Genomic DNA, 24,174 nt, shown 5'->3' on the forward strand with positions numbered 1-24,174 from the left:
GATTCTCGGGAGTCCCACCAGGCCTCGTGCTAGGGCTGGGAGTGGGTCCTGAGTCCCATCCCGATGCTTCTGTCTTCACCACTAATTGTCCCTTTAAAAGTGCCCTGAGCCAAGCGAGGAGAGCCAGCTCCTCAGGAGAGTGAGGCAGGAGCATAGCACACTGAGGCCAGCCTGGGTGTTGGTCACCAAGAACTGCCCAAGGAGCACATCAGAGACCCAGAAGCTGTGGAGGGGGAGCTGTGCCCCACTCCCTGCCCAGCTCAGCCTAGCCATGTCCTTCGTACCCACAGGCCATGCACCTGGTATACCGGGCCCTGGAGAAGGAGCCTGTGCCGGCTGCACTGCCCCCGGCACTCATCCCACCATCCAAGCGCAAGAAGCCAGTATTCCCTGGGGCCGTGCCTGTGCTGCCTGGTAGCCCCCCACCCAGGGACAGCCTGCGCTCCACACCCTCACACGGCAGTGTCAGCAGCCTCAACAGCACGGGTAGCCTGTCCCCCAAGCACGGCCTCAAGCAGGCACAGGTGTGTGGGCGCCAGGTGGGCAGGGCAGGGGTGGGCCGGGCTCTGGTGACAGGGAGACATCCCTGTTGCCCCCACCATGGGCTGGGCAGAGGCTGGTGTGCCTGGCCCAAGGCCGCTGCGCTGTGCAGAGCCCCTGCATTGGCCCTAGCCCACATGTCCTGTCCACTGAGCCTCCCCCCCTTGCAGCCAGCGGTGGCATGGGTAGTGCCAGTGGCTGACAAGATGCGCTTCGACGAGATCTTCCTGAAGACTGACCTGGACCTGGATGGCTATGTAAGTGGCCAGGAGGTGAAGGAGATCTTCATGCACTCAGGCCTCACGCAGAGCCTGCTGGCCCACATCTGGTGAGTGGGGGGTTAGCACTTGCCAGGGAAGTCACCTTCTGGTTTGTGCCTCAGAGCTTGGCACCTCTGGGAGACTCCTTGGGGAACAGAGAAGGGTAGCTGGGCACAGCGACAGACACGCCAGGAGGCTGAAGCCAGGGGATTGCAGCTTCCAGTGCAGCCCAGGCAGCTTACACCGTTGTTTTTTAACCAATTTTTGACTTGGGTCTCATTGTGTAGTTGAGGCTGACCTTGAACTCAAAGCAGTCTTCCTACCTTAGCCTCTGAGTACTGCAAGTAACAGCTCTATGGCAAGGCCCTGGGTTCAACCTTTTCGTTCCAAAAGGAAAAGACCTGTGAGCAGAGCCTCGAAACCTAGCCACTCCCCAGGGCTGTTGGCCCTCAGGAGAGGGAGCCCACTGTGCCCTGCTGCCCACTGTCCCCTGCTGCCCATTGTCCCCTGCCCTGGCCCAGGATGATGTAGCAGGGCTGGGCCCATGGCACCTCGAAGGCAGGGATCAGGTGCAGGTATTTTGTCTTTCTGGCTGGAGGACTTTACAGGGCTGCATGGAGCCCAAGGTCAGGGCTGCCTGGGCAGTGCAGAAATGCTCTATGCAGGGACAGAGGGGCTGGGTCCATAGGGCAAGCACATTCGCTGTTGCCCATCCCGTGCAGTGTGGTCCAGGCAGGGCAATGCAGTTCACAATCTGTCTGGTGTCTTCGCACAGCAGGGGTCCCCCTCCCTAGCACCCACTCCCGGTCAGAACAGCAGCCTGGGCAGAGGGACACTGGGGAGAAAGAAGGCTGGGTTACGGCTATGTGACATCCACTTGTCCCCAGGGCCCTGGCTGATACGAAGCAAACAGGGAAGCTGAGCAAGGAGCAGTTTGCACTCGCCATGTACCTTATCCAGCAGAAGGTCAGCAAGGGCCTCGACCCCCCGCAGGTGCTGTCTCCAGACATGGTCCCCCCCTCAGAACGTGGCACGCCGGCCCTGGTGAGTAGCCCAACCCGCCACCAGGGGGCGCTGTCACCCTGCCGGCCTCTGCCGTTGGCTGTGACTGGCCCTTGCCTTCCCCAGGATGGCGCAGGCTCCCTGGGCTCTGGGGAGCTCACTGGGGTGAAGGAACTGGATGACATCAGCCAGGAAATCTCGCAGCTGCAAAGGTGTGTAGGCCCCAACCCCAAACACACTAGGGAGCATCTTTGGCCAAATAGCCAGATGTCCTCCCACCCATGACCTCTTGGCATCCGAAATGCTTAGCCTGTGGTGTGGGGCTTGAGTCTGCACATACCATCCCCAGAATGGTGTGGCGGTGGGGTGCTGGCTCGTCACCTCACAGCTGAGGGCGACTCCTGCTCTGAGCACCCGTGCCAGTCTCTGCAGACCACCCACCTCCCCCCAACCCCCTCACCCACCGACCTGGTCCCCCGGGCTCAGCAGGTCACAGGGTGCCTGCTGGGCGGGGGGCCCTCTGTCCTGGGACCCACTCCAGGGAGGACACTTCCTTTGCTCCCCTTCAGGGTCCCGCTTAGCCTGTGGGGGTCGTGGTGGCTGGCTGATGGCACAACACATGGGAGGGAACCCAGGCTGTTGCTCTCCTCTGGTGGTGACTGATCTTATGGGCTTAACCCACGTGGGTCTCATCCAAAGCTGCACCTGTGACCTGACTCTGGGCCAGCTGCATGGGACATGTGGCCACCTAGCACGGAGTGTGGTCCTGAAACCTCTGTGACTGCAGGGGGACTGCATGGGCAGGGATGCCAGGGATTGCAGCGTGCTGTGGCTTGACTGACCTGTATCTTGCTGCCAATTGCATCCCGTCCAGGGAGAAATACTCCCTGGAGCAGGACATCAGGGAGAAGGAAGAAGCCATCAGGCAGAAGACGGGTGAGGTACAGGTAGGCATGGGACTCAGCATCCTCCTGCCTCAGCCTCCCAGAATGCCGGGGAGATAGGCCTGTGCATCACACCCAGTGGTGTTTCCTCAAATTGGGCTCCCTTGGGTATCCTGGTCTTGAGGCTGATCTTGAGTCCTCCTCGGTCTTCACAGGAGCTGCAGAATGACCTGGACCGGGAGACCAGCAGCTTGCAGGAACTTGAGGCCCAGAAGCAGGATGCCCAAGACCGGCTGGATGAGATGGACCAGCAGAAGGCCAAGCTCCGGGACATGCTGAGCGATGTGCGGCAGAAGTGCCAGGATGAGACACAGATGGTGAGTGGTGGATGGCTTGGTCATTGCTGCTCCTCCCCATGCTCCCAGGCCAGCCTGAGTCGGCCCCATTGCCCCTTGGTGGCTCCAAGTCTCCTCTCATGGCCGGGCCTGGCTTTGCCACTTGTCTTGGACAAGGTGTGGTGGGTGGTCCCAGCTGGGCTTTCCCGAGAGTAAGGAGCCCTCTTGATCCCTGTGTGAGTTGGCGTGAAAGGGTGTGTTAGGGCGTGTGTGTGGCACTGACATTAGCCAGAGCCTCCCATGGTCCTGGAGTGGACCCTCAGCCTGAGAAGTCCAGCATCACTGCCTGCCATCCACTGTAGATCTCTTCGCTGAAGACCCAGATCCAGTCGCAGGAGTCGGACCTTCGGTCACAGGAGGATGATCTGAGCCACGCCAAGGCGGAGCTGGGCCGGCTGCAGCAGGAGGAGACGCAGCTGGAGCAGAGCATCCAGGCTGGGCGCACGCAGCTGGAGACCATCATCAAGTCACTCAAGTCCACGCAGGACGAAATCGGCCAGGTGCCTGTGTGGCGATGCTGCTGCTGCCGCCGGTCTGGGCCAAGGTCACATGGGGAGGGCAGGCTGGAGGACCACAGCCCTGACGCCTGTGTCCCTGTCATGCAGGCACGGAGCAAGCTGTCCCAGCTGCATGAGAGCCGGCTGGACGCACAGCGCAGCCTTGAACAGTACGAGCGGGCACTGGATGGTGCGGGCCTGGCAGAGCTGGCTGCCCTCAGTGAAGGCGTCGCCCTGGCTGAGAGGGGTGGCTTCGGAGCCATGGTAAAGGTTGGGTGAGCGTGTGTGGCTTCCGCCACCTGCCACCTGCCGTCCACCCCAACAGAGCCCCAAGGCCTGGTCACCCTGGACAGGGCTCCCCTTGCAGGGACACATGCACTTCCACTCCATGGGGTGTCCCCTGAGTATTGTTTCTGCCACCTCCGCACTTCACCCCAGACTACTGCCCTGAGCCCTGTGTTTCCTATCATGCTCGTTCGCTCTGTGCCCACTGCTGGGTCTCCTCTGCTGTGGGCCCGCGCACTTCCTCTGTCGCCTGCCTCTTGAAGCTGCTGCTTGGTGTCCGTGTACACTGGGGGATGGGCTCCCTCCTGGTCTTTGTCGCCAGCTTGGTCAGTTGGGCTTGGGCCCTGAGCTGCTCCCCCACCCACCAGTGCCCTCCCTCCCTGGTGTTTCCTGCTGTGCTGCCCTGTCCCGTGCTGTCTGGTGTCCTTGGGGAGATAGGTGGCCCGTGCTGCCACCCCGCCCTCAGGTCCCTGTCTTGTCCCGCTCTCCTTGGTCACCTCTGAGCTGCCAGCGAGATACCCCCCCCCCCCGTGCAAATACACTTGTGAAACAGCTCGCACAGTTGTTTCCATTTCTTCACAAGCACAGCGGCGTCAGCACCCGTGCGCTTCAGAGTGAGCGCCGTGGTTCTCGGGGCACGGGCAGTGAGGGGTGCCTGGCTCTGCAGACCTGGGCCTGGGTGTGGCCACTCATCCTCCTCTGCTCACTCCCTGCCCACGTGGAACCCCAGCTCCAGGGAGCACTCAGCCCTTGTGCATCCCCCCACAGGACAGGGCTGTCTTGGTGAGCCCTGCTGTGCTTGGTGCATGGCACCCCTGGGTTGAGGGGACAGCTCTGTCTGCACACCCCATGCCAGCCAGCTCGGTCCCTTCCATGGTGGCCTTGGGTGGCAGGGCCATGGTGTCTGCCATCCCGGGAGAGTGCTCGATCCAGCTGCACCGTGCATCTCTTTCCCCAAGTGGGGTTCCTCCTGTCGTGGGGTGTCCCTCACCTCTCAGTGGGCCCCAGCACACCGCCCCACCAGCCCTTCTGCACCATCGAACACCATAAACTCTTGTCTCCTGTGCGCATATGGCCTGTTCTGAGACAGGCCTGGCCAGTTAGTCCATCCTTGCACCACATCCACCCCATCCAACCCATGGGATCTCCCCAGCACCGTTGGTCCATGCCTGCCCCCTACTGTACTCCACTGGGCAGAACATGGAGGAGGCCTATGGCCTCAGCTTCTGACTCCCAATTCCAGGGCCTGTGCTCGTGTTTGGGGTCTTCTTAGCTTCCCCAGGCCCAGCTGGGTTCCTCCCAAGGAGGGAAACCTGGCAAGTAGAGGGAGACCAGCCCAGGTCCCCAGCACCCCAGGCCACACACAGCCTGGGAAGGGACCTGTGACTTTTTTTTTTTTTGGGACCCCCGACTTTGGAGTCTGCCTATACCATCGTCCCACACTGGGTCCCCAGCCAGCCCTAGCCACCCTGACTGAGCGGTGCCTGCTCCTGGGCCAGGCAGGTCCTCAGAAGGCTGCTGCTCTGCTTTTCCCGCCCCCAGCCCGAATCTGCTGTGGAAAAGTGCTCTTCAAAAGTCATTATTTTTTTCTCCTGGTTTGAATATGCTCGCTTGCTTCTAGAAATAAGCACCTTTTTTAAAAATGCAAAGTGCCATGCACGCTCTAGTAGCTGCAACTGCAGCAGCCCTTGTTTCCTCACTGACAGCCCACTTCTGGGCAGAGGAAGTACGTTTTCATGTGTGTATATATAATGTTTCTTCTTTTGGCACAGGAGGTGGAACCCAGAGCCTTTGCACTGAGCTGTACCCAGGACCTTTCCCTTTTTTTTTTTTTTGAGATGAAGTCTCACTGAGCAGTTCAGGATGGTCTTGAGGTCACTGTGTAGCCCAGGGTGGCCTTGAAGGCACAGTGATCCCCCTGCCTCAGCCTCCCGAATGCTGGGATGACAGGTGTGAGCCATCGCATCAGGATCAACTTTTTCTCTGAGACTGCTTCTAGCTTTGTAGGCAAGGCTGGCTTTGAACTCAATTTGTGGCCCAGGTTGGCATGGAACTCACAGTGATCCTCCTACTTCAGCCTCCGAGTGCTGGGATGATAGGCATGTGCTTTTCATACTTCTGAAATTTGAAGACAAGGCTCGGGCTTACACTTGTGCCCTCTAGAGTGCTGGGGTCATGGGTTCCAGGAACTGTTTTACCCAACTGCCCAGGTACATGTTTGCTGGCAGCCAGATGGACGTCATACCTCTGGAATGGTTCTTTTTTGTTGTTGTTGTTTGTTTTTTGGTACAGGGACGAACTCATGACTTCACAGTTGCCAGGCAGGCACTTACACCACTGAGCTAAATCCTCAGCCCTGGAGTGGTTCTTGAGGCTGCCTGTAGGACAGTTTCATCATTGTCTCTTTCTGACACAGGGATTGAGCTTTACCTAGCTAGGCACCGCTCTCTAGTTTTCTTTTTCTTCCCCTTTCTTTTTCTCTCTTTCATTTGAGATGTCTCACTACATCTCCAAGGTTGGTCTTAAAGTCCTGAGCTCAAGGGATCATCCTGCCTCAGCTTCATGATTGTAGTCACAGATGAGCACTCGGGGCCTAGCTCTAAGAAAGCAGAGCTTTAGAAATTAGTCTTGCTGAAACAGATGTGACAGAAGTTTGTGGCTTCGTCACCCTGCAGTGCTCACCAGTCAGCCGCCAGTTCAGCAGCTAGGGCCACTGCCCTTGAGCCTTCTCATGATGCAGGCAGACTCCATGCTGTCCGTCCCCTCCGTGCTACATCACCTCTGCCCCTGCCGAGTCCCACTCCTCTGCTGCCCGCCAAGTCTGTAATTTATCAGGGTGCCTCCTGACCTGGCCGTGTCAGGTGCTCAGTGACAGGAGGCCTCGCCTTCACCCCAGGGCCTCCCAGCATGGTTGGTGCTATCGAGGTGTGGAGCCTGCACCCTGCTGTCAGCTGGGGTGACCGCGCCTCTGTCCTGTGTCTCCTCGGCATTCTAGGATGACCCTTTCAAAAGCAAAGCCTTGTTATTTAGCAACGATGCCCAGGACCTGCCCCCGGATCCCTTCCAGGCAGAGGACCCCTTCAAGGCTGATCCCTTCAAGGGTGCAGACCCCTTCAAAGGTATCCTCGGGGTCCCCAGGGCCCAGTTACAGTGGCAACAGGGTGGGGGTGGGGGCTCTGGAACCAGCACTGGGCTTCTCCGAAGTGCCCCAGCCACACCAGCTCGGGACAGACTGCAGAGGAGCTGGGACTTGGATGCCGGGATGGATGGCCCCAGGCCTCGGGGTCCCCTCCCTTCGGGATTGAAGGACATGGGGGGTGGGGGAGGGGCGTCCCCAGGGCTCCCCCCAGTGCCTGCCTCATGTGGGGAGTCCCGCTCAGCTGCCACCCTTGCTGCAGGTGACCCGTTCCAGGGCGACCCCTTTGCAGAGCAGCAGGCGGCGGCTGCAGGTAAGGAAGGCCCATCTGTGTCTTGGGGGCCCCAGGCCACACCTTCCCACAGCTTGGCTTCTTGTGGTCTAGTGGGCAACAGTGCAGTCTGTGGCCGCCCTGGGGACCACAGCTGCCCTCCTGGTAGCACCTTTGCTTGATTAAGAGACCTGGGGCTCCCAGTGGGATGCTAGGAGCACGTGCCAGCCCCCCCCCCCCCCGCACCCCGGCAGGCACAGACAGCTCTGGCTAGTCCCAGACCACATGACGGGCTGGCCTTGTCTCATGTCCAGGGATGCAGTGTGTGGGGAGGCCACTCCGTGTTCTGATAGTGGCGCTGTGTGACCCCAGGCCTGCAGCCTGCAGCGCCTATGATATGGTCCCTGCCTTCCGAAGCCACTCCTCATTTCTCCTCCTGGCATGCATCCCTTCAGTGTCCCCATTGCCCTCCAGATCCGTTTGGGGGGGACCCTTTCAAAGAAAGCGACCCATTCCACGGCTCGGCACCTGACGACTTCTTCAAGAAGCAGGTGAAGGGCGACCCATTCACCTCAGACCCCTTCACGAAGACCTCATCCCTCCCTTCGAAGGTGAGCCAGGGGAGTCTGGATGTAATGGCCGGGCTTCCTTCTGGACAGCCAGGCAGCCACCCGGCCCACCCTGCAGAGTGTCACACTGAGATCGGCCTCACATTCAGTGTCCAGTGACCCAGGGTGAGCTAGAGCAAGTCCCCTCTGTCCCTCTGTGTCCCCCAATTCTGCGCTGTTAGCTGTCCCCACTGCCATCCCACCTTCTGAAGAGACAGCAGAACCCTACACTGTGGGGGACAGTGGTACACACTCACAGCTTTGGCTCTTCTTTGGGAGGCTGATGGTTGGAGGATCACTTGAGTCCAGGAGCTGTGGACCAGGGGGCCACATGGCGAGATCCTGACTGAGCACATACCAGGCTGTCACCCAGACCAATGTCCTCTGGTCCCCAGGATCTTCCTGGGGTGTGGCATTGGAAGGAGTCCTGAGGGTGCCTCAGAGGAGCAGTTCTGCTTTAGGAGGAGAGGCTTCCTTGCCTCTGCTGAGCTGATGAGGTGCATGGGGTGGCTGCTGCAGCTCTTCCCATCCAGCCCCTACGTACCTGGGTTGCATCCACAACCAGGCCTGGATCAGGCTGCACCCAAGGCTGGCCAGATTTGAGCCCAGGCCTGGACAGCTACCCGTGGCACCAGGGCTGCAGACTCCAGAGGCCCCAGGCCCAGGCCTTCCGTGCTGGGCCTGTCGCCCCCTCCCCAGCTGATGTGCCATCCCCTGCTTTGGCCATTGGACAAGTGGTGCCCGCAGGGCCCATCTGGCAGCCAAGGCTGCTGCGCCTGGCAAACCTCACCCTCTCTCCCCAGCTCGACCCCTTCGCGTCTAGTGACCCCTTCTCCTCCAGTGCGACGGCCAAAGGCTCAGGTGAGGCCTGCCCTCTCCCTGGCTCCTTAGTACAGGTGCACCCGCAGAGGGCGAGGGATCGGGGTCTCTGAGTCCCCAGGGCAACCGGCCTGAGCCTGTGGCCAAACCAGTTCCCAGGAAGTGGGGGACAGGCACTGGGAGACCCCTTCCCACTTCCTTTTTACTTGGAGACGAGGTCTCTCAAATGCATGTCTTCCTTCCTCAGTCTCTGAGTGCTGGGATGAGTGCTGTGGCACCTGAGTCAGCACTGTTACTGTTCCCTGGGCCTCTTGGTTTGGGTCTTTAGTTTCCCCCAAGAGTGTACAATTGAACCCAGGCCCTGGCTCGAGCTCGGGACAGGAGAGGTATTGGGCCCAGCCCTCTCTGCCTGACAACTACACCCCTTGGGCCACCCAGCCAGACTCTGTGTGCTGGGCACTGGCCACCAGGTGGCTTCTCATGTGCTAGGGCATGCTACTCATCCCTGGCTGAGACCACCTGTGCCTTGCAGACCCCTTCGGGACCCTGGACCCCTTCGGGAGCTGGGCCTTCAGCAGCGCCGAGGGCTTTGCTGACTTCAGCCAGATGGCCAAGGTAGTGCTCCAAGGATGGCTGGGCTTTTCCGGGGTAGAGGGACAGGGCCCTTGGATTGGCCCCTAGGCAGGGCCATAGCTGCAGCCCTAGGATCCTGTCCTCGGGGATGGGAGAGGCAGCTGCCACAGGGTCCCTGGTCAGCTGCGCTCACCCTGTGTGGGATGTGTGTCCCCATGTCCACAGGGAGCACAGGCATGCGGGCCCCTCCCGTGAGCACTGTTGCTGCACGGTGCTGCAGGCTCGGCCCAGAGATGTCCATCTGCTCATCCATCCATCTGACTGTCTGTCTCTGTGCCCATGGCTATGTGCCCTCTGTACAAGGTTATTGGCCCTCAGTGTAGCCCAGGTCCCCACCCTTCCTTCCAGCTCCCCCACCCCACCGGGGCTACACTGCACTGGCTGGGCTTTGGAGGAGCTCACGGATTCCCGGGTCTCCCCAACACTGTCCAAGGAGGGGTCCCCCTCCTGCGTCCTCTGTGCAGCCCCACAACCTCTGAGAGCCGGCAGGGTGAGCTGGGACAGGGCCCTGAGCCAGGCGGCACTTCAGGAGGACCTGATTCCGGACGTGTCCGCACCGGCCGTGGGCGGCAGGGGCAGGAGGACAGGCAGCTCGGCCTGGCTCTTTGGAAGCAGCCACTCGGTCCTGCTGTCTCCACGACACAGGCTGGGCCAGGGCGCAGGAGGCCGGGTCCCTGTGGGCCGCGCGCTGATTTTCAAGAACAACAGCAGGGTATAAATAAATGTGGAGGAAATGAAAGTGCGCGCGGCGGGTGTTTGCTTTCTGAGCTTTCTTCTGTTCAGGCCCTGCATCCCCTCCTGAGGGCCCGGGCTTGGGGCACATCCCTGCTCCCTGCCCCAGCCCTGCACCCCTCGCCCCACCCAGACCGTGCCCCGCCCTGCCCTCCCCGAGATGCTGACAGATAGCGCTGACCTCAACCACACAGCTTGCTTGAAAAACATGGCCCCAAACATGTTTTCAGAGTGCGCTGAGAACAAAAATAAGAGTGGCTGCCTGGCATGGCCTCTTTGTCCCCTCCCACTCTGAGAACCTCCACAATGCCTGGGCTTGCTTGGTGGCACTCAGTGATCCCAGGCTGAGCAACCTTCTCTCTGCCCTCCCTGCCTAACACCCCACCTGGCCCCACGCCTCTATAAACTGGGCTAAACTGGGTCCTGTCGCTTAGCTTGGGCTCGAAAAGTGGGGAGGGTATGACACTGGAGCCATCGCCTTGGAGTAAGGCGCAGGGCACTGTCACCCTACAGGCCCAGCTCAGTGACATCGCAGTGGCCCTGATGCTGCCACCTGGTCCAGGGCAGGGGACCTGCCAGGCCCCTGACAGGATGCCCGAAGCCAGGGCAGAACCCTCTCTGTGCCTGGGGAGGGCTGGGGTGCTGCTGCTTCTTGCTGCAGCCTGCAGACCTTGCTGTCCCCTACCCCGGTAGGATGTGCACAGGGTGTCCCCAGACCTGTGCCTGCCCCAGAACAAGGCCCACATTTCCCCTGCACATGTACAAGGGGACTCGAGGAGAAAAGTGCAGGGCTGTCCCTCACAATGCTGTGGTGTACTCTTCCAGATCCAGGGGTCTGGAACTTTCCTTGTAGTGGTGTCAGGCCCAGTGGCCAACACTAGAAAAAAAGGCATGGGGAAGAGTTGACCGCCAAGTCCTCCAGCACCCCAGCATGTCACTTGCTTCTGTCACTGCCCAGAGAGGGGGGCTGGGTCTGCTGTCTTATTGACAACAGCATGCATGATCCCCGCTGCTTGGAGGCATAGGTGGAGATGGAGGCGAGTCCCGAGTTTGAGGCCAGATTGGGTAGTCCAGCAGTGCTGCCAAAACCAGGAGGCTGTGGCTGGGGCCAGCACTTGCTTAGCCTGCTCGAGAGCCTGGGTCCAACCCCAGCCCTGCAGCAAGTGAGGATGGGGGAAACTGAGGCACACCAGTCTGTTGGAAAGGACCCCTGTGTGAGGCGAGGCTGAAAGCTGCATCCTACTGTGTGGGAATCACCTGGCGGGAGGCCCTGCTTCCTCCCCTCCAAGGGTGGGAGCCCTACATGCAGAAGGAGGCCCTACATGCAGATCCAGCCCGACCATCCTGTGCCTCAGTTTCCCCGTGTGTATAGCAGGCTGGGAGGGAAGGCAGAGAGGATGTCACCTACCTGGGCAGCTGCAGGGATCTGAGGTGAGGGCTGGGCTCCACAGGGCAGTGACTGTGTTCTTGGACAGAGATGGCAGCCACAGGAGGGTGCCACCTAATCTAGGCCGCATTTGGCAGCCCAGGAACGTGGAGAGGACCTCAACCTCCACTGAGCAGTAGGAGGTGGCTCAGGGCCTTCATGCATGGGCACGGCCCACGTGTGGTGACGGTTGCATCTGGTGTCTCTCTTACAGCCCCCAGCCTCAGGCCCCTTCTCGTCCTCCCCGGCAGGGCCCGGCTTCTCCAATGACCCCTTTAACAGTAAACAGGACACGCCCGCTCTGCCACCGAAGAAGCCTGTGCCGCCAAGGCCCAAGCCACCCAGCGGTCAGTATGCACCCCCACCGTGCCCGGTGTCCCTCGCAGGCTAAAGACCTTGCTGTCTTCCCCCGCTCCTGCCCTTGGCCACCTGACCCACACGAGCCCCACCCCAGGGCCCTATGCTGGCTGGGGTGGCAGAAGGTCACTGTTGCCCTGACCGCGGCTGTCCATGGCCAGCTATTGGGGTACTCCTGTGACACACCAGCCTCAGCTGTATGCGTGATAGTCAGGTGGGAGCACACTCACCTGTGTGTACATGTGCAGATCAGTACTGCACGCGGGCCCAGGGGAACAGCAGCCACAGGGCAGGATCCGGCTGGGGAGTCCTGCAAGGTCCCTGTGTGCAGGCGGGGTGCAGGGCTGAGCATCCTCTGCTTCCCCTGCAGAGGTGGAGGCCAAGCAGGACAGCCCTGGGCGGTACGCGCTGCTGGGCGGTAGGTACAGGCCAGGTTGGCTGCCCCCAACAGCCTGAGCTGCCCGACTCCCACCGCCTCTCTCCCTTCCTGCTGCCTGCATGGATGAGTAGTGTGCTCACTGCCTTGGGCTCTGATTCAGCCTGTGTCCCCTGAGAGGGGTCTCCCTCGGAGCTTGGGTTCACGGTGGTACTCCCAGGCCCTGAGGCTGCAAGGATACCTCGGGCTGACCTGTCCCTTCCTGGGCCAGATCTCTTCGCTGGGGGCCGGGGCCCTCACTGGTCTTGTTTAGCCATGCAGCACAGAGCCATGGGGACACAGGGGCTGCTAGGAGAGAGGCTGTCCCTGGGAAGCCATGCAGGGATGGGGATGGTTGGTGTCACCTGGCTGCTCCTGGACTTTGGTGCTGGGCCCCGTGTGGCTGCTTAACCAGCTGCTGACCCATCCCGTGCCCTGGCAGAGGGTGCAGCCTCCTCCAGCCTGTTTCCCAGCTGGCTCCAAGCTCTGGCACTGGTGTGGGTGGGCGCCCTTAGTGTGCGAGACCTTGCCAAGCACGTTGGAGAGTGGCGTGCAGCAGAAGGGAAGGGGTGGCTTTGGTCCCTGCTGGCCCTGGTGGGTGCTCAAGTGTTGTGGGAGTTGCAGACTAGGTCGAGGCCTCTGTGGGGGAGGCTGGGTTGCAGAAGGATGGGCCGCACTGTCACTGTCCCTGGGGGCCTTCCCACTCTGCACCACAGGGCTGATCCTGCCCAGCTTCACACCAGCTCCAGAACTCCAGTCCTCCTGCCACCTGTGCAGGCTGCGCACCCAGCCCAGGGCTTTCTAGAAAGGGCCTCCCAGCCCAAGGGCATAGCTCCCAGGCAGGTGCAAAACAGCCCCACAGCCCGAAACCTGGCCGTTGGCTCGGTGGGCTGGTGCACACCTCCCACAGGTAAACAACGGTGTGCTTTGTGCAACGGACCGGAGCTTGAGATCACTCAGCGCACCCGGAGTTTCTAGGTAAAAGTTGTTGACTTGCACAGAGAGAAACAGATTTTTTTAAGCGCAGGAAGCGGCTGTGTGGGTGTCAGTGATTGGGCCCCCGCCACGCTGCGATAGTGGGATGGGGAGCAGCCCCACCCTGCCACTTCCTGCCGGCAGCTGGCCTGCGGTTCCTGCAGCCTGGTGACACCAGCTCACCAGCCAATAACCTTTAACCTCTCCCCATGGTGCCCCGTGGGCAGCCTGTCCTTCACCTGCAGGAGATGGGGGAACCCATGACCCACACCCAGGTCACCCTGCCCTGGGGATGGGACCCTCTGCACCCAAGCACAAGACCCACCCGACAGCCTTGGTTTCCCTGTTGCGGTCACCTTGACAGTGGCATCCCAGGGCGGCTGCCCTAGGACAGGCTGAGGAGGAGACCAGCGTCCCTGGAGGATACAGCCCCTCCTCTGCCCAAGTTGAGGTCAGCACCGGGCTCTCCCCGTGTCCGCCGTTACACCCTGAAACCTCTTGCTGGTTGCATAAGATCCACTTTTAAAATGCCATCTCCAGTGTACTGTGCGGTTAGCACCTTGGCCCTCGACTCAACTACTCTAATTCCGTTCCCACGATGATCTCACAGAGATAGGCACGGGCTGGCTCCTTCGAGAGTCAGATCCCTATCCCCTGGGTGGCTCTGGATGCAGAGCCCTGAGGGCCTGGACCTGCAGCTCTGCCTGGGGTGGGCCCATCCTGGGGTTCCAGCAGGAGAGGCATTGCTGGCACTGGCCCTGCGTGCTGAGCATCGTGGATGCCTCTGAAAATAGCCACTTTTGCCTGTTGGGTCCTCGTCTGCCCTCCTGTACTGCAGAGCAACACTTTTGGGTGCCGTGTGACTTGCCTATCCCATGGGGTGCACTGGGGGGCAGGCGCCCCAGGATGGAGGCTTCCCATCCCCAGTTCACACCACACTAGGGCCCAGGTCAGCATCCCCCTTCCAGACCTGCGCGGCCCCTCCAGGCTTTCAGGGCTCCCTAAGGGCCTCCCGGGAGTACCCGGTGTCCCCGCGCCCACGTGCCCCTGCCGCGGCAGACAGTACCCTCGGGTGATCACGCGTGGGTGCGGGGCCTCCCCGCCTTGCATAGTGGCTTCCCAGCCCTGCAGGGAGGAGCAAGCCCCACTCTGTACAGGGCTCCCCAGCATCTATGCAGATAACTTCTCCACAGCCCCTCACTGGTAGCCCCTCAGCTGCCATCAGTGTGCTCCGGGGACGCAGGCTGGGGCTCAGATGCACTTCTAAGTCTACCAGCACCACCCACCACGCTGCCCCTGGCCTCTGGCCAGTGTAGCCCCACTTCTGCAGGTTCCCTAAAAATGTCATAGGAGCCTTTGAGTGATAGCTCCAGAAAAAGTTGTGTTCAATTTTGAAACAGGGTCTTGCACTCTTGCTGAGCCTCCTGCCTCAGCCTCCTGTAGTGTAGGGATAACAGGTGTGCTCCAGTGCGCCTGCCAAAGCAGTCTTTGTCGCTTCAAGTCAGACTCGCCTGAGTGAACCCCGCCAGTGCACCACTCCCCACGGCCGCTGGGCTCCACGGCCCGGGCCCAAACCTCATCCTGTGCTTTCAAAGCACTCAGCGGGTTTTCTTCAAATTCAGTAAATATTTTTAGTGGAAAATCTCAACACCTTGATCTTGGGGCCCTAGATGTTATCTCTGGCTGTGCTGCCTAGCACCCTCTGATCTTGCAGGGTCACCTCGGGCCTCCCCCTGCTCCCAGGGCCACCGAATGGCCTCCTCCACTGACTTGGGCAGGGTGTGTCGTGTGGGACAGGGGCAGTATGAAGATGTCCACGCCATTGTGTGGGGCCTTCTGACAAGCAGTGTGGGATGGTTATGGGTGCAGCTGTCATCTGGGAAGGTCCAGCCCTGTGAAGGTGATGGCCCAAGGATGGCCCGTGCTTGTGTGTGGTGGGGACAGTTTTGTGCCCCTGGTGCTGCAGTGGAGCACTGCCCCACTGTCCTATGCAGCGCAGTACATGGTGTGAATGTCATGCAGCTTGGGTCCTTCCCTGTCCCTGCTTGCTGTGATCGCCTCCACGGCCCTCGGGGTGCGGGCACTGTCTTCTCGTCCCCTCAGAGAGCCCTATGCCAGCTGGCAGTATCCTCGCTGCACTGCCTGTGTATGCAAGGGACCTGGTGTCCCTGGCTCTCCTTGGCCTGAGTCCTCCGCTTTCTCCCTGGGACCCTTAGTAGGTTTCCTGGAAAGCCCTGTCTGTCCACCCCGGCCCTGGCCACCCGCCCTCTCTCCCTCCCTCCCGGGAAGCTGTGCAGGGTGGGGTGGCCGGTACTGCTGCTGCTGCTGTGGTAAACCAGCCGCTCACATTGTTTTTGCCGAAGTCAGTGCTGTGTGTGGTTTCGGTACACCGCGTGGGTAACTGTTGAAACTGCTGTGGTTTGGAAATAAGTTGTATTTTACTGTTTCTCGAGTCCTGCATCCCGCTCTCCTGGCCGGCCGAGGGGACCGGGTGGGGGCCGCTGTTGGCGTGGCTTCCCACTGGAGCCAGCCCTGCTCTGCGGTGGGCCCTCTGCAGGTCCTTAGGGAATAAGATGCCAGGCTGCGTGCCAGAGGCAACCTGGCCGGGTGTCACACTGATGAGATTTTGCTTTGTTTTGGTTTGATTATTGAGACAGAGTCTCTGTGCATATTGCACAAGACCCTCCTGCCTCAGCCTCACGAATGCTGAGGTCAGTGGTGTGTTCCAACGCCACACCTTAGGAGAGCTCCAGAGATGCTGTCAGACCTCGCCCCACCCTAGAACCCAGCCTCCTTCCTTGCTCCCGATCCCTACTCCCATCCTGGCTGACTGTGTCATGGCTGAGATAAGCCCTGCCTCAGAGAAATTGGGAAGCCGATTAGGAGTAAGCAGAAGTGGTTATGTAAAAGCAGGAACCAACCACATGCCCGGGACGTGTGCCGCTAAAATTACCCTGTGCCAGCCAGGCTGCCTGGCCCTGCCAGCAACACCCACAGGGCAGCCCTGGCTGGGACATGGCCAAGCGCAGACCGTCTTCCTCCCAAAACAAAACAAAACAAAAAAAAAGCGCAGGGCAGCCATTGCTGTGCCCTGGTTTTGTGTGAGCTCAGCCACGTTTCGTGACACAGTCTCCCCAAGTGGGAGGGACAGTGATGATGGATCGTGGCCTGCAGGTGACTCATGAAGTGCTGGGGGACCCTGACTCTAACCTGGGAGTTGGGCCTCTTGGATCACAGTCTCCTCCATCTGCCAGACTCCATCCCCCCCCTGCCCCCGTCCCCCGCCAGCATGGGCGTGCCCTAGGCCCCGGAGTGGCCCACGGGAGCGTCCCCATGGTGTGTCCCCCCTCCGATGAGGACAGGCTGATGGCCTGCAGCTCAAGGTGGCACAGGCAGCTTGTGACTATGGGTATGGAACACTCTGGTCCTTAGGACCATGGGAGAAGGGTGGGCTTCAAAGACTGTATAGGGGCAGGGACACCTGTGTCAAAGGCGCATCAGCTCCTGGGCCTCCCTTCTGGCTGCCGGGATCCTGCTCCACCGGGTGTTGGGTGCTGCCCGCTGTGCTAAGTCATCCCGAAACTACTATTGAACTTTCTATTGAAGTCGCGGGGCTCAGTGGCTGAGCCTGAATCTGGGGGCCACGTGGGGTCTCCGCCCTCAAGGCTGTGCATCACCAGGTCCAGCCCGATATCTCTGTCCCTTCTTGGTGTTGGAAGCATCAGGATCCTTCCAGTGAGTGGTTCTGCACGGCCTCGGTGACAGTTGAGCTCTTTGTGGTGACCACACCTGCCCTGCCAGCTATAGGGAGGCTGAGGCAGGAGAACCTTCAGGTCAACACTGGCTTGCGCAACCCAGCGAAACCCATCTCAAAATAAAAACATTGAGGGGTGCAGCTCGGGGGGTGGGGGAGGGCACTTGCTTTGGCACATTCCAGGCCCAGGTTCCTTCCCAGCACCTCGAAACACAAAGGGAGAAAATACTGAAGCTCAGCCTGCTTTCTGCTGGCCTGTCAGCCACCCACACAAGAACTGCATCGCCACAGCTCCGAGCTCCGATGCTCTGCATCCATGTGTATGCATGTGCCTGTGCTGATGCCCCTCTGGCTGTCAGGAGCACTCCCGCAGCATGCAGGCCCTGCTCTGGGGCAGGACTCAGCAGAGAGCAAGCCCTGTCCCAGCCTGCACCATGTGGTAGTAATGTGTGTTTCCTTGGTTTTCGCTCCTTCTCCTCCCTGTTCTAGGTAAAAGCACACCCGTGAGCCAGCTCGGTTCTGTAGATGGCCCCGAGCCCCCCGACCCGTTCCAGCCACTTGGGGCCGACAGCAGTGACCCATTCCAGCATAAAAAGGGGCTGGGGGACCCGTTCAGTGGGAAGGACCCCTTTGTCCCCTCCTCCTCAGCAAAGCCGTCCAAGGCCTCTTCCTCCGGCTTTGCCGACTTTGCCTCTGTAAGTTGAGTCCCTAACACCTGGATGCACCCCTTCCTGCCCCTGCTTGCAGTTTTCTGGGATGACTTTTAGGGTGAATCTGCAGCTCTTCCCGATGTGCTCTCTGTTGCCAGGTCCTTGCCCCTAGTGGCGCTCGGGCAGGGCAGAGGACTCTGGGTCCTGCTTGGTCACCTCTGGAGGTCAGGGTGCCATACACTTTCCCAGTGCGGTAATCAAGCACAGGGCCCAAGGCACAAGCCGAAGCCAGCAGTGGGAGAGTGCTGTAAGGGCTTCGACTCCTCTAGGAGAGGACCTGGAGCCCCGGGCAGGGCATTCGCCTTCTCGGAAGCCGGCCTGGGCTCTAACAGGTGGGCCTCTGGGTGTGGTGTTTGAGACAGCCTGGCTATTTAGCCGAGGCTGGCCTGGAACTTGTGGAGATCATCCTGCCTCAGTCTCCTGAGGGTTGGGACCACTGGAGTGTGCCAGTGGTTCACCCTATGGAAGGAACTCAGAGCCCTAGGATGTAGCTTGGAAGCTTGGGTTCCACCCTAGTGCCAGAACACAGAGCCAGAGCCTAGCCTGTGGGATCCACTGTCTGGAGGCCACCTGGCATCTTGCTCGCTGCAGCGGGTGTCTCACAACCCAAATGGCACACTAGGGCTGTGACCCCAGCAGCAGAGGTGCAACCTTGACTCGAGGAGTTCTGGCCACAGTGTCCTGGAGGGACACTGGCGGGGCCGTACCCCAGAGCCGCTCAGGTGAGGTTGGGGTGGGACCTGATGGCTCCTGGGAGAGGGGCCGCTGGGCCCAATGAGCACCCAGTGAGACTGAAGTCTTGCACCTAGGCTGTGCCCCCACAGGCCCCTGGGGGACGGGCCTGCAGTGTCCACCCTCGGCTTGCCTGTACTCGGAGCTGTTCCTGAGAAACTGCTTCCTCAGGTGGCATCCCAACACTCAGGAGGTTGAGGCAGGAGGATCACAAGCTCCAGCCCATCCCAGGCAGCTTAGCCAGGGCCTCTCAGAAACTAGAAAGGCCAGGGCTAGGGCTCAGCGTGAAGATTCGAGGCTCCCTTCCAGGGTCACAGGATCCACAGAAAGCTGAGGCTTAGCCTGTATGAGGCTGCCAGACCCTGCTGGGGGCAGTGGGAGACCCCAGTGGAGGGGGGCTGGGTTGCCACTGGGCGTGGCACATTCACAGTGAAGGGGTTCTCATGCTGTGGCCCACGGCTCTGAAGAAGAAGGAGGGACGCAGGGAACCTGCAGACCCTGCTTTCTGTGAGGGCCCCTGTGTGACACTCCTGGCCGGGTTCAACTTCCTCAGCCATGGCTTGTTGGTTTTTCCTTGTCTTGCCCCCATCAGGTGTTGGAAAAGTCCCCAAGCCGGGGTGCGGGGCGCCTCCCTCCAGGCTCACTCCCACCTGGTCTGGGTCCCTCTTCCCCCTAGGCCCCGATGGACAGCTACTTCCAGCGGCTGCGCAGGGGTCTGCGCAGTTTGCACCCCACTCAGAAAGATGGGGTGGGAGGTGGGCTTGGGGGGTTGCAGGGTGGTGGGCACCCCGCTCCCGGCAGCCGTGACCGCCCCTCCCCTCCTTTGCAGTTCGGCAACGAGGAGCAGCAGCTGGCCTGGGCCAAGCGGGAGAGTGAGAAGGCGGAGCAGGAGCGGCTGGCACGGCTACGGCAGCAGGAGCAGGAGGACCTGGAGCTGGCCATCGCCCTCAGCAAGGCGGACATGCCAGCCTGACCCCGGCCCGCCGCCCTGGCTGTACAGAGTGAAGTCGGAATGAGGGATATAAAGTATTTTAATACGAAGCGCGGGATCTGTTCACGCCAGCGCGGGGGTGCCCGCCCACCGCCAGAGGGCCAACCTCCTTGGGCCCCGGGAAGGCGTTGGTCAGCGCGGGTCCTCGCTCAGAGCTTTTCTGCCTGTATCCAGGCAGCAGGTCCCCTCCAGCCCGGCCCCACCGCTGGGGAAAAATCAAGCGTTAGCTTGGCCTAGTGGCCCACGCCTAAGATCCCAGCACTCCCCAGGCTGAGGCAGGAGGACTGGAGTTTGAGCCATGGCCTGTTCTGGGCTACATGATGAGAGCCTGTCTCAAAGACTACACAGAGTCTTCCAGGAGACTCGGGGCACAGAGCAGCTAGCAGGGGAGACAGTCCGGTGTCCGTTGTCACAGGCTGAGCAAACTGGATGTAAAAACCCCTGCCAGAGCCGGGATCCCAGCTCGGCTGGCAGGGGCAGGGGTGACATACGAGTGAGTGGTGCACTTTGCTGCTGTTCCCCATCCTGCCCCGGCCAGTGACCCCCACGGGGCCGCCCAAGTTCTCCTGCCTGGAGGCTGGGCCAGGGACAAGGCCACTCCTTATGCCCAGTCAGGATGCCTGCTGTGCCAGTCCTTGGGAGGCTGAGGCAGGAGGATCGCTTCGTGTTTAAGGCTACTTGCCCAGGCCCTGTCTCCAAAAAACCAACCCAAACCAGCCTACCCAGAAACGAGTATTTCCTTGCTGTGCACACGCTGCCTCAGCAGGTTCTGCCTCCTGCTGGCTGTGCCAGGATCCCTGGTTCTGTGTGCTCTACAGGAATGGTCCTGGGGCATCCTGGAAGCCACCCCTCACCCATCTCCAGTGGTGCCAGCTCCCCCTGCAGCACTGAGTTTGGAGCCCTTTCAATGTTACAGTCTAAGACTGGCTCCTGCCAGATTCCCCAGGCTGGTCTGGAACTCACAGTCTTGCTGCTTCAGCCTCCCAAGTGGCCACAACCTGATTCCCTGCTCCTCGATTTCCACGTTTGGCCAAAGAAGATTTTCTTTCTCTAAAAGTCCTTAAGCCAAGTGCAGTTGCCCACAGGCATCATCCCTGCTCCAGGGAGGCAGAGGCAGGAGGGTCACAGTTCAGCCTGGGCAATTTAGTAATTTATTTACTTGTATTTTTTTGAGACAGGGTCTGGTTTGTAGCCCGGGCTGGCCTTGACCTCACAGTGATCTTCCTGCCTCAGCCTCCTCAGTGCTAGAGTCACAGACGTGTGCCACCACTGAGGGTGAGCACTGTCTCACAATAAAAAGTAAAAGAGCTGGGAACGTAGTTTTCTGTGAAGGCTCATGGTTCCCCTCCCAGTAGTGAAACACTGAGATTATAACTCAGATCTCTACAGATCAACATTTTAGGATTTCAGGTATAAAACAGAAAAGGAAAAAGAAACCATGACCCCTCATGCTGCTAGCCTTGGGCTTATTTAAACCATTCTGCTAGTGCTGGTGACCTTGACAGCCCAGGGTCCCAGGTAAGTAACCCCTGTGACTTGACAGGCAGGGTATGGTGACCTCCCGCCTGTAATCCCAGCCTCAGGGGAGACTGAGGCAGGAGAGTCACAGAGTTCAAGGCCAGCCTGGATTACACTGGGATCTTGTTTGGAGGAAAAAGACAAAATGGTAGAATTCATGCGCCATGAATTGGTGTAATGTGGGGGTCTTTCCTCCTGCCTGTGCGCTGGGGTGACAAGATGCCCCCCACCCCAGCTGCAGCGGCTTCCAGTCAGGCTGCTAATCGCCATAGTGAGGCGCAAACTCGGCCTTTCGTGCAGCGTCTGGGGTGGAACCTGGGCCTCCTGTACCTGATCAAGCGCTCACCCAGGCGGGACTTGAACTCAAAGCAGCCCCCCCCACCCCTGGTCCCCCTGCCTGAGCCTCCTGAGCAGCTGAGGTGATATCAGCACCCTGAAGCCCCTGGTGACTCTGCATCTTTATGATGAAGAACCCCACAGTCCAGACACCCCACGCACACCACCATACCTCAGGGAAGGACAAGGGCCCTCGGGTGGTCGCCTGTTCCATCCTACCTCAGCCTCCTAGGGACAGCACAGCACAGGTCCTGCCCTGCCTGCAGCAGACTCTGTGGCCACGGTGCCCATGCGGAACAGGGCCGGCTCACCCGAGCAGCACCCCAGCTCCGTGCCACAGTGCTTTGCTTTTTAATCCACGCATTGCGTTGGGGGCCCTGGGTTCCATCCCAGACCTGACTGAACACAGTGCATCAATGGGTGGCCCCATGATCTGTGCCAGGCTCCCATAGTCCCAGCCTCACAGGAGGCTTAGGTGGGTGGATCTGCAATCCAGGGAACTGGGCAGGAGCCTGGCTGTACAGTGAGACGCAGCCTTGGAGGAGTCAGTTGCACAGTCAGATGTCAGCTAAGGGCATGGGAAGGGAACGCTCTGAAGTCAGGCTATAATCTCCCAGGCAATGGGCTGCAGACCTGGGGGAGCCCAGAGCTTGACAGGGTGGGGGGGGGCACAACGGGATGCAGAGCGAAGAAACTACTCTCCTTCCTACACTCAGGGCTCCCCACCTTGGCCTCCGAGTAGCCAGGGCGTGCTGTGGAGCCTGGCTTGGGACCCCTAGAGGCCAGCTGGGTTGCTAGGTGGGTGCAGCCTCCATGTCTCTGGGTACAGGGACCCTGCTGGTCCCTGCCAGCCCATCTGAGGGACACAGGGCAGGGAGCAGATGCCCAGGCCCCCATCGCCTCCCGAGATGAGCAGGGCTTTTTGTGGCACCCTCGATGACTCAGATGTTACCATGCCTGGTGGTGGAAGTGCAGCCCTTGTCCCCGCACCTGCTCAGGCATTGCTGCTAAGGGCACCTGCACCGTGGATGGCCTCAGGGACCCCATGACACTTTGCTAGCCACAGGCCCAGGCATCTGTCCCTCCGCAGCTGCCCTGGACAGGCAGGCAGTACCTTCAGGGAGCCTGTGTCCCCCAGGTACCAGGCGGGCGCTCACCTGAGCCGTGCCCAGCCCATGGTGCTCAACATCTCCAGACAGGGTCTCCTGGGCTGCCTAGGCTGCCCAAGCCTGCAACCCTCCTGCCTCAGTCTTATTGCCTCCTGCTACTCTCTTCCCTCTGGGCAGCAGAGGCACTCAGTCACCTCCGAGCTTTCCTACAGCTGCTCCTGGGATGTGTTTAGGCTGGGCCACAGGAGACCGGGACAAATGCGGGGCCTGACTGGACTCTACTGAAGGTGGAGGGGCGGCGCTGCATCTGCTGCTGGCCATGTCCTGGCCCCCTGGGCTGGGCAGGGAGCTGTGGGCCACCCTCAGACTGACTGCACCTGTTGCCTTCTGTACAGCCTGTGCTGGCTTCCAGTGACCCTGAAATGGGGCCACTGCCTGGGTCCCCAGCCCCCAGCCATCGCCTCCATTTTGTAGAAGAGGAAACTGAGGTCCACAATGTGGCCAATGTGCCGAGCCGAGGCCCCAGTGTGAATCTGAAGGCTCCAAGTTCTCAGAGAGGTGCCTGCCTCAGCTTCCCAGCACTGATCAGTGAAGAGGGAATGTGGGGCCCCCTCAGCAATGCCTGGGGAGACAGGTGGGAGGTGAGTTCTGGACGCAGCACCACAAGGAAAAAAATGAGCTCCACAACGCCACCCCAGGTCTGCAACTCAGTAGCCACAGGCAAGTGCCTAAGCGGACAGCTGTTCCCCCAGGTGCTGCCATATCATCCTCGTCAATGGACAGGAGAGGCCACACAGCTGTGTGCAGCCACCCTGTGGAATATTACTCAGCCATGAAAAGGAAGGGATTCTAACACTGGCCATGGTGTGGGCAGAGCTTGGAGATGTTCACTTGGGGAAACTGAGCCAGGTGTGGGGGGTGGAGACTGCAGAGTTCTGCCATAAGCATGCCTTGGAGGGTCAGGAAGTTGGGGGCAGGACTGGGCCAGGAACTATGTGGGGGTGGCAGCTGTGGCAGCGTAGGATGGTACCTGTCTGTCCAACTGTCCACCTGTGGGGCACAGTAACCCTGCTGCAAGATGCTGGGTGCCTGTCTACCCACAGCCTGGTGGAACTAAGGTCTGGAGGGCAGGGCTGCAGGGTAGGAGCCAGGGTCACCCCATCCTGGGTCAGGAGTGTAGGAGGCATGGCCAGGCTGGTGGACCTGGCTTGGAGTCCTGGCCTGGCCCCCAGCCCTCCGAGCTGGCCTCTCCTGTGGTCTTGGGGTGATGACGGTCCCAGCTGGTTGTCAGGCTGGGGAGAGCCTAGGGGCTGAGGGCGTGGGCAGGAGACAGGGACACAGGGATGCCAGGGCTGGAGGAAGCCCCACTCAGGCAGCTCAAGGGAAATGAGATTCCAGGGTACTGGCAGCCAGCACTTTGGAAGGCTGAGGCAAGAGAATTCAGTTTCAGCTCAGCCTGGGTAATTTAGTGACCCTGTCTCGAATGCTAGAGAAACGGGGTGGGAGGGCTCAAACCCAGAGCTGGAGAAACAGCACAGGTTGAGCCCTGGGTTTTGCCTCCGCCCCACCACACTCCCCTCCTAGTTTGGGGGCCCTGGTTCCCAGAGACAGTGGGGACCCAGGGCCATTTGGCTGTCCTGATGGGGGTGGTGCTGCTGGACAGTGGGGAAAGATGGACACCCCAAGCAATGGCACAAAGCTGGGGCACTCTGGCTGAGGCTCTGGGTCAGGTACTCCTGGGGTACTGCCTGGGGAGAAGGCTGAGTGAGGACAGTCTCTAGGCACCTCG

General features: G+C 60.4%; 1 protein-coding gene and 1 long non-coding RNA gene across 9 annotated transcripts in view; both read left to right on the plus strand.

The window, feature by feature from the left end:
* The window catches only part of Eps15l1 (epidermal growth factor receptor pathway substrate 15 like 1), a 35,729-nt gene extending 16,257 nt beyond the window's left edge, over window positions 1–19,472 (plus strand). For 3 of the 8 annotated variants that reach the window (XM_005001151.3, XM_013146493.3, XM_005001153.4), the window contains 17 exons: window positions 291–524; window positions 711–868; window positions 1,688–1,844; window positions 1,929–2,014; window positions 2,677–2,749; window positions 2,902–3,063; window positions 3,384–3,581; window positions 3,687–3,842; window positions 6,859–6,982; window positions 7,262–7,312; window positions 7,745–7,881; window positions 8,682–8,739; window positions 9,230–9,312; window positions 11,703–11,835; window positions 12,216–12,263; window positions 17,479–17,684; window positions 19,261–19,472. In XM_005001151.3, coding sequence (XP_005001208.1) covers window positions 291–524; window positions 711–868; window positions 1,688–1,844; window positions 1,929–2,014; window positions 2,677–2,749; window positions 2,902–3,063; window positions 3,384–3,581; window positions 3,687–3,842; window positions 6,859–6,982; window positions 7,262–7,312; window positions 7,745–7,881; window positions 8,682–8,739; window positions 9,230–9,312; window positions 11,703–11,835; window positions 12,216–12,263; window positions 17,479–17,684; window positions 19,261–19,404 — 2,208 coding nt within the window. In that variant the 3' untranslated portion in view covers window positions 19,405–19,472. Of the gene's footprint in view, window positions 1–290; window positions 525–710; window positions 869–1,687; window positions 1,845–1,928; window positions 2,015–2,676; window positions 2,750–2,901; window positions 3,064–3,383; window positions 3,582–3,686; window positions 3,843–6,858; window positions 6,983–7,261; window positions 7,313–7,744; window positions 7,882–8,681; window positions 8,740–9,229; window positions 9,313–9,495; window positions 10,070–11,702; window positions 11,836–12,215; window positions 12,264–17,478; window positions 17,685–19,260 lie in introns of those variants that run through there. The other 5 variants (XM_005001152.4, XM_003464177.5, XM_013146494.3 and 2 more) reach the window with 4 other exon arrangements.
* LOC134470970 (uncharacterized) lies at window positions 12,270–13,688 on the plus strand. Its single transcript, XR_010040264.1, has 2 exons — window positions 12,270–13,238; window positions 13,600–13,688. It is a non-coding gene; the product is annotated as an uncharacterized LOC134470970 (long non-coding RNA).
* Window positions 19,473–24,174: the final 4,702 nt, after the last annotated feature.

Source organism: Cavia porcellus, unplaced genomic scaffold, assembly GCF_034190915.1.
Source record: "Cavia porcellus strain 051 isolate PalLab524CR breed Dunkin Hartley unplaced genomic scaffold, mCavPor4.1 scaffold_17, whole genome shotgun sequence".
Taxonomy (NCBI): Eukaryota; Metazoa; Chordata; class Mammalia; order Rodentia; family Caviidae; genus Cavia; species Cavia porcellus.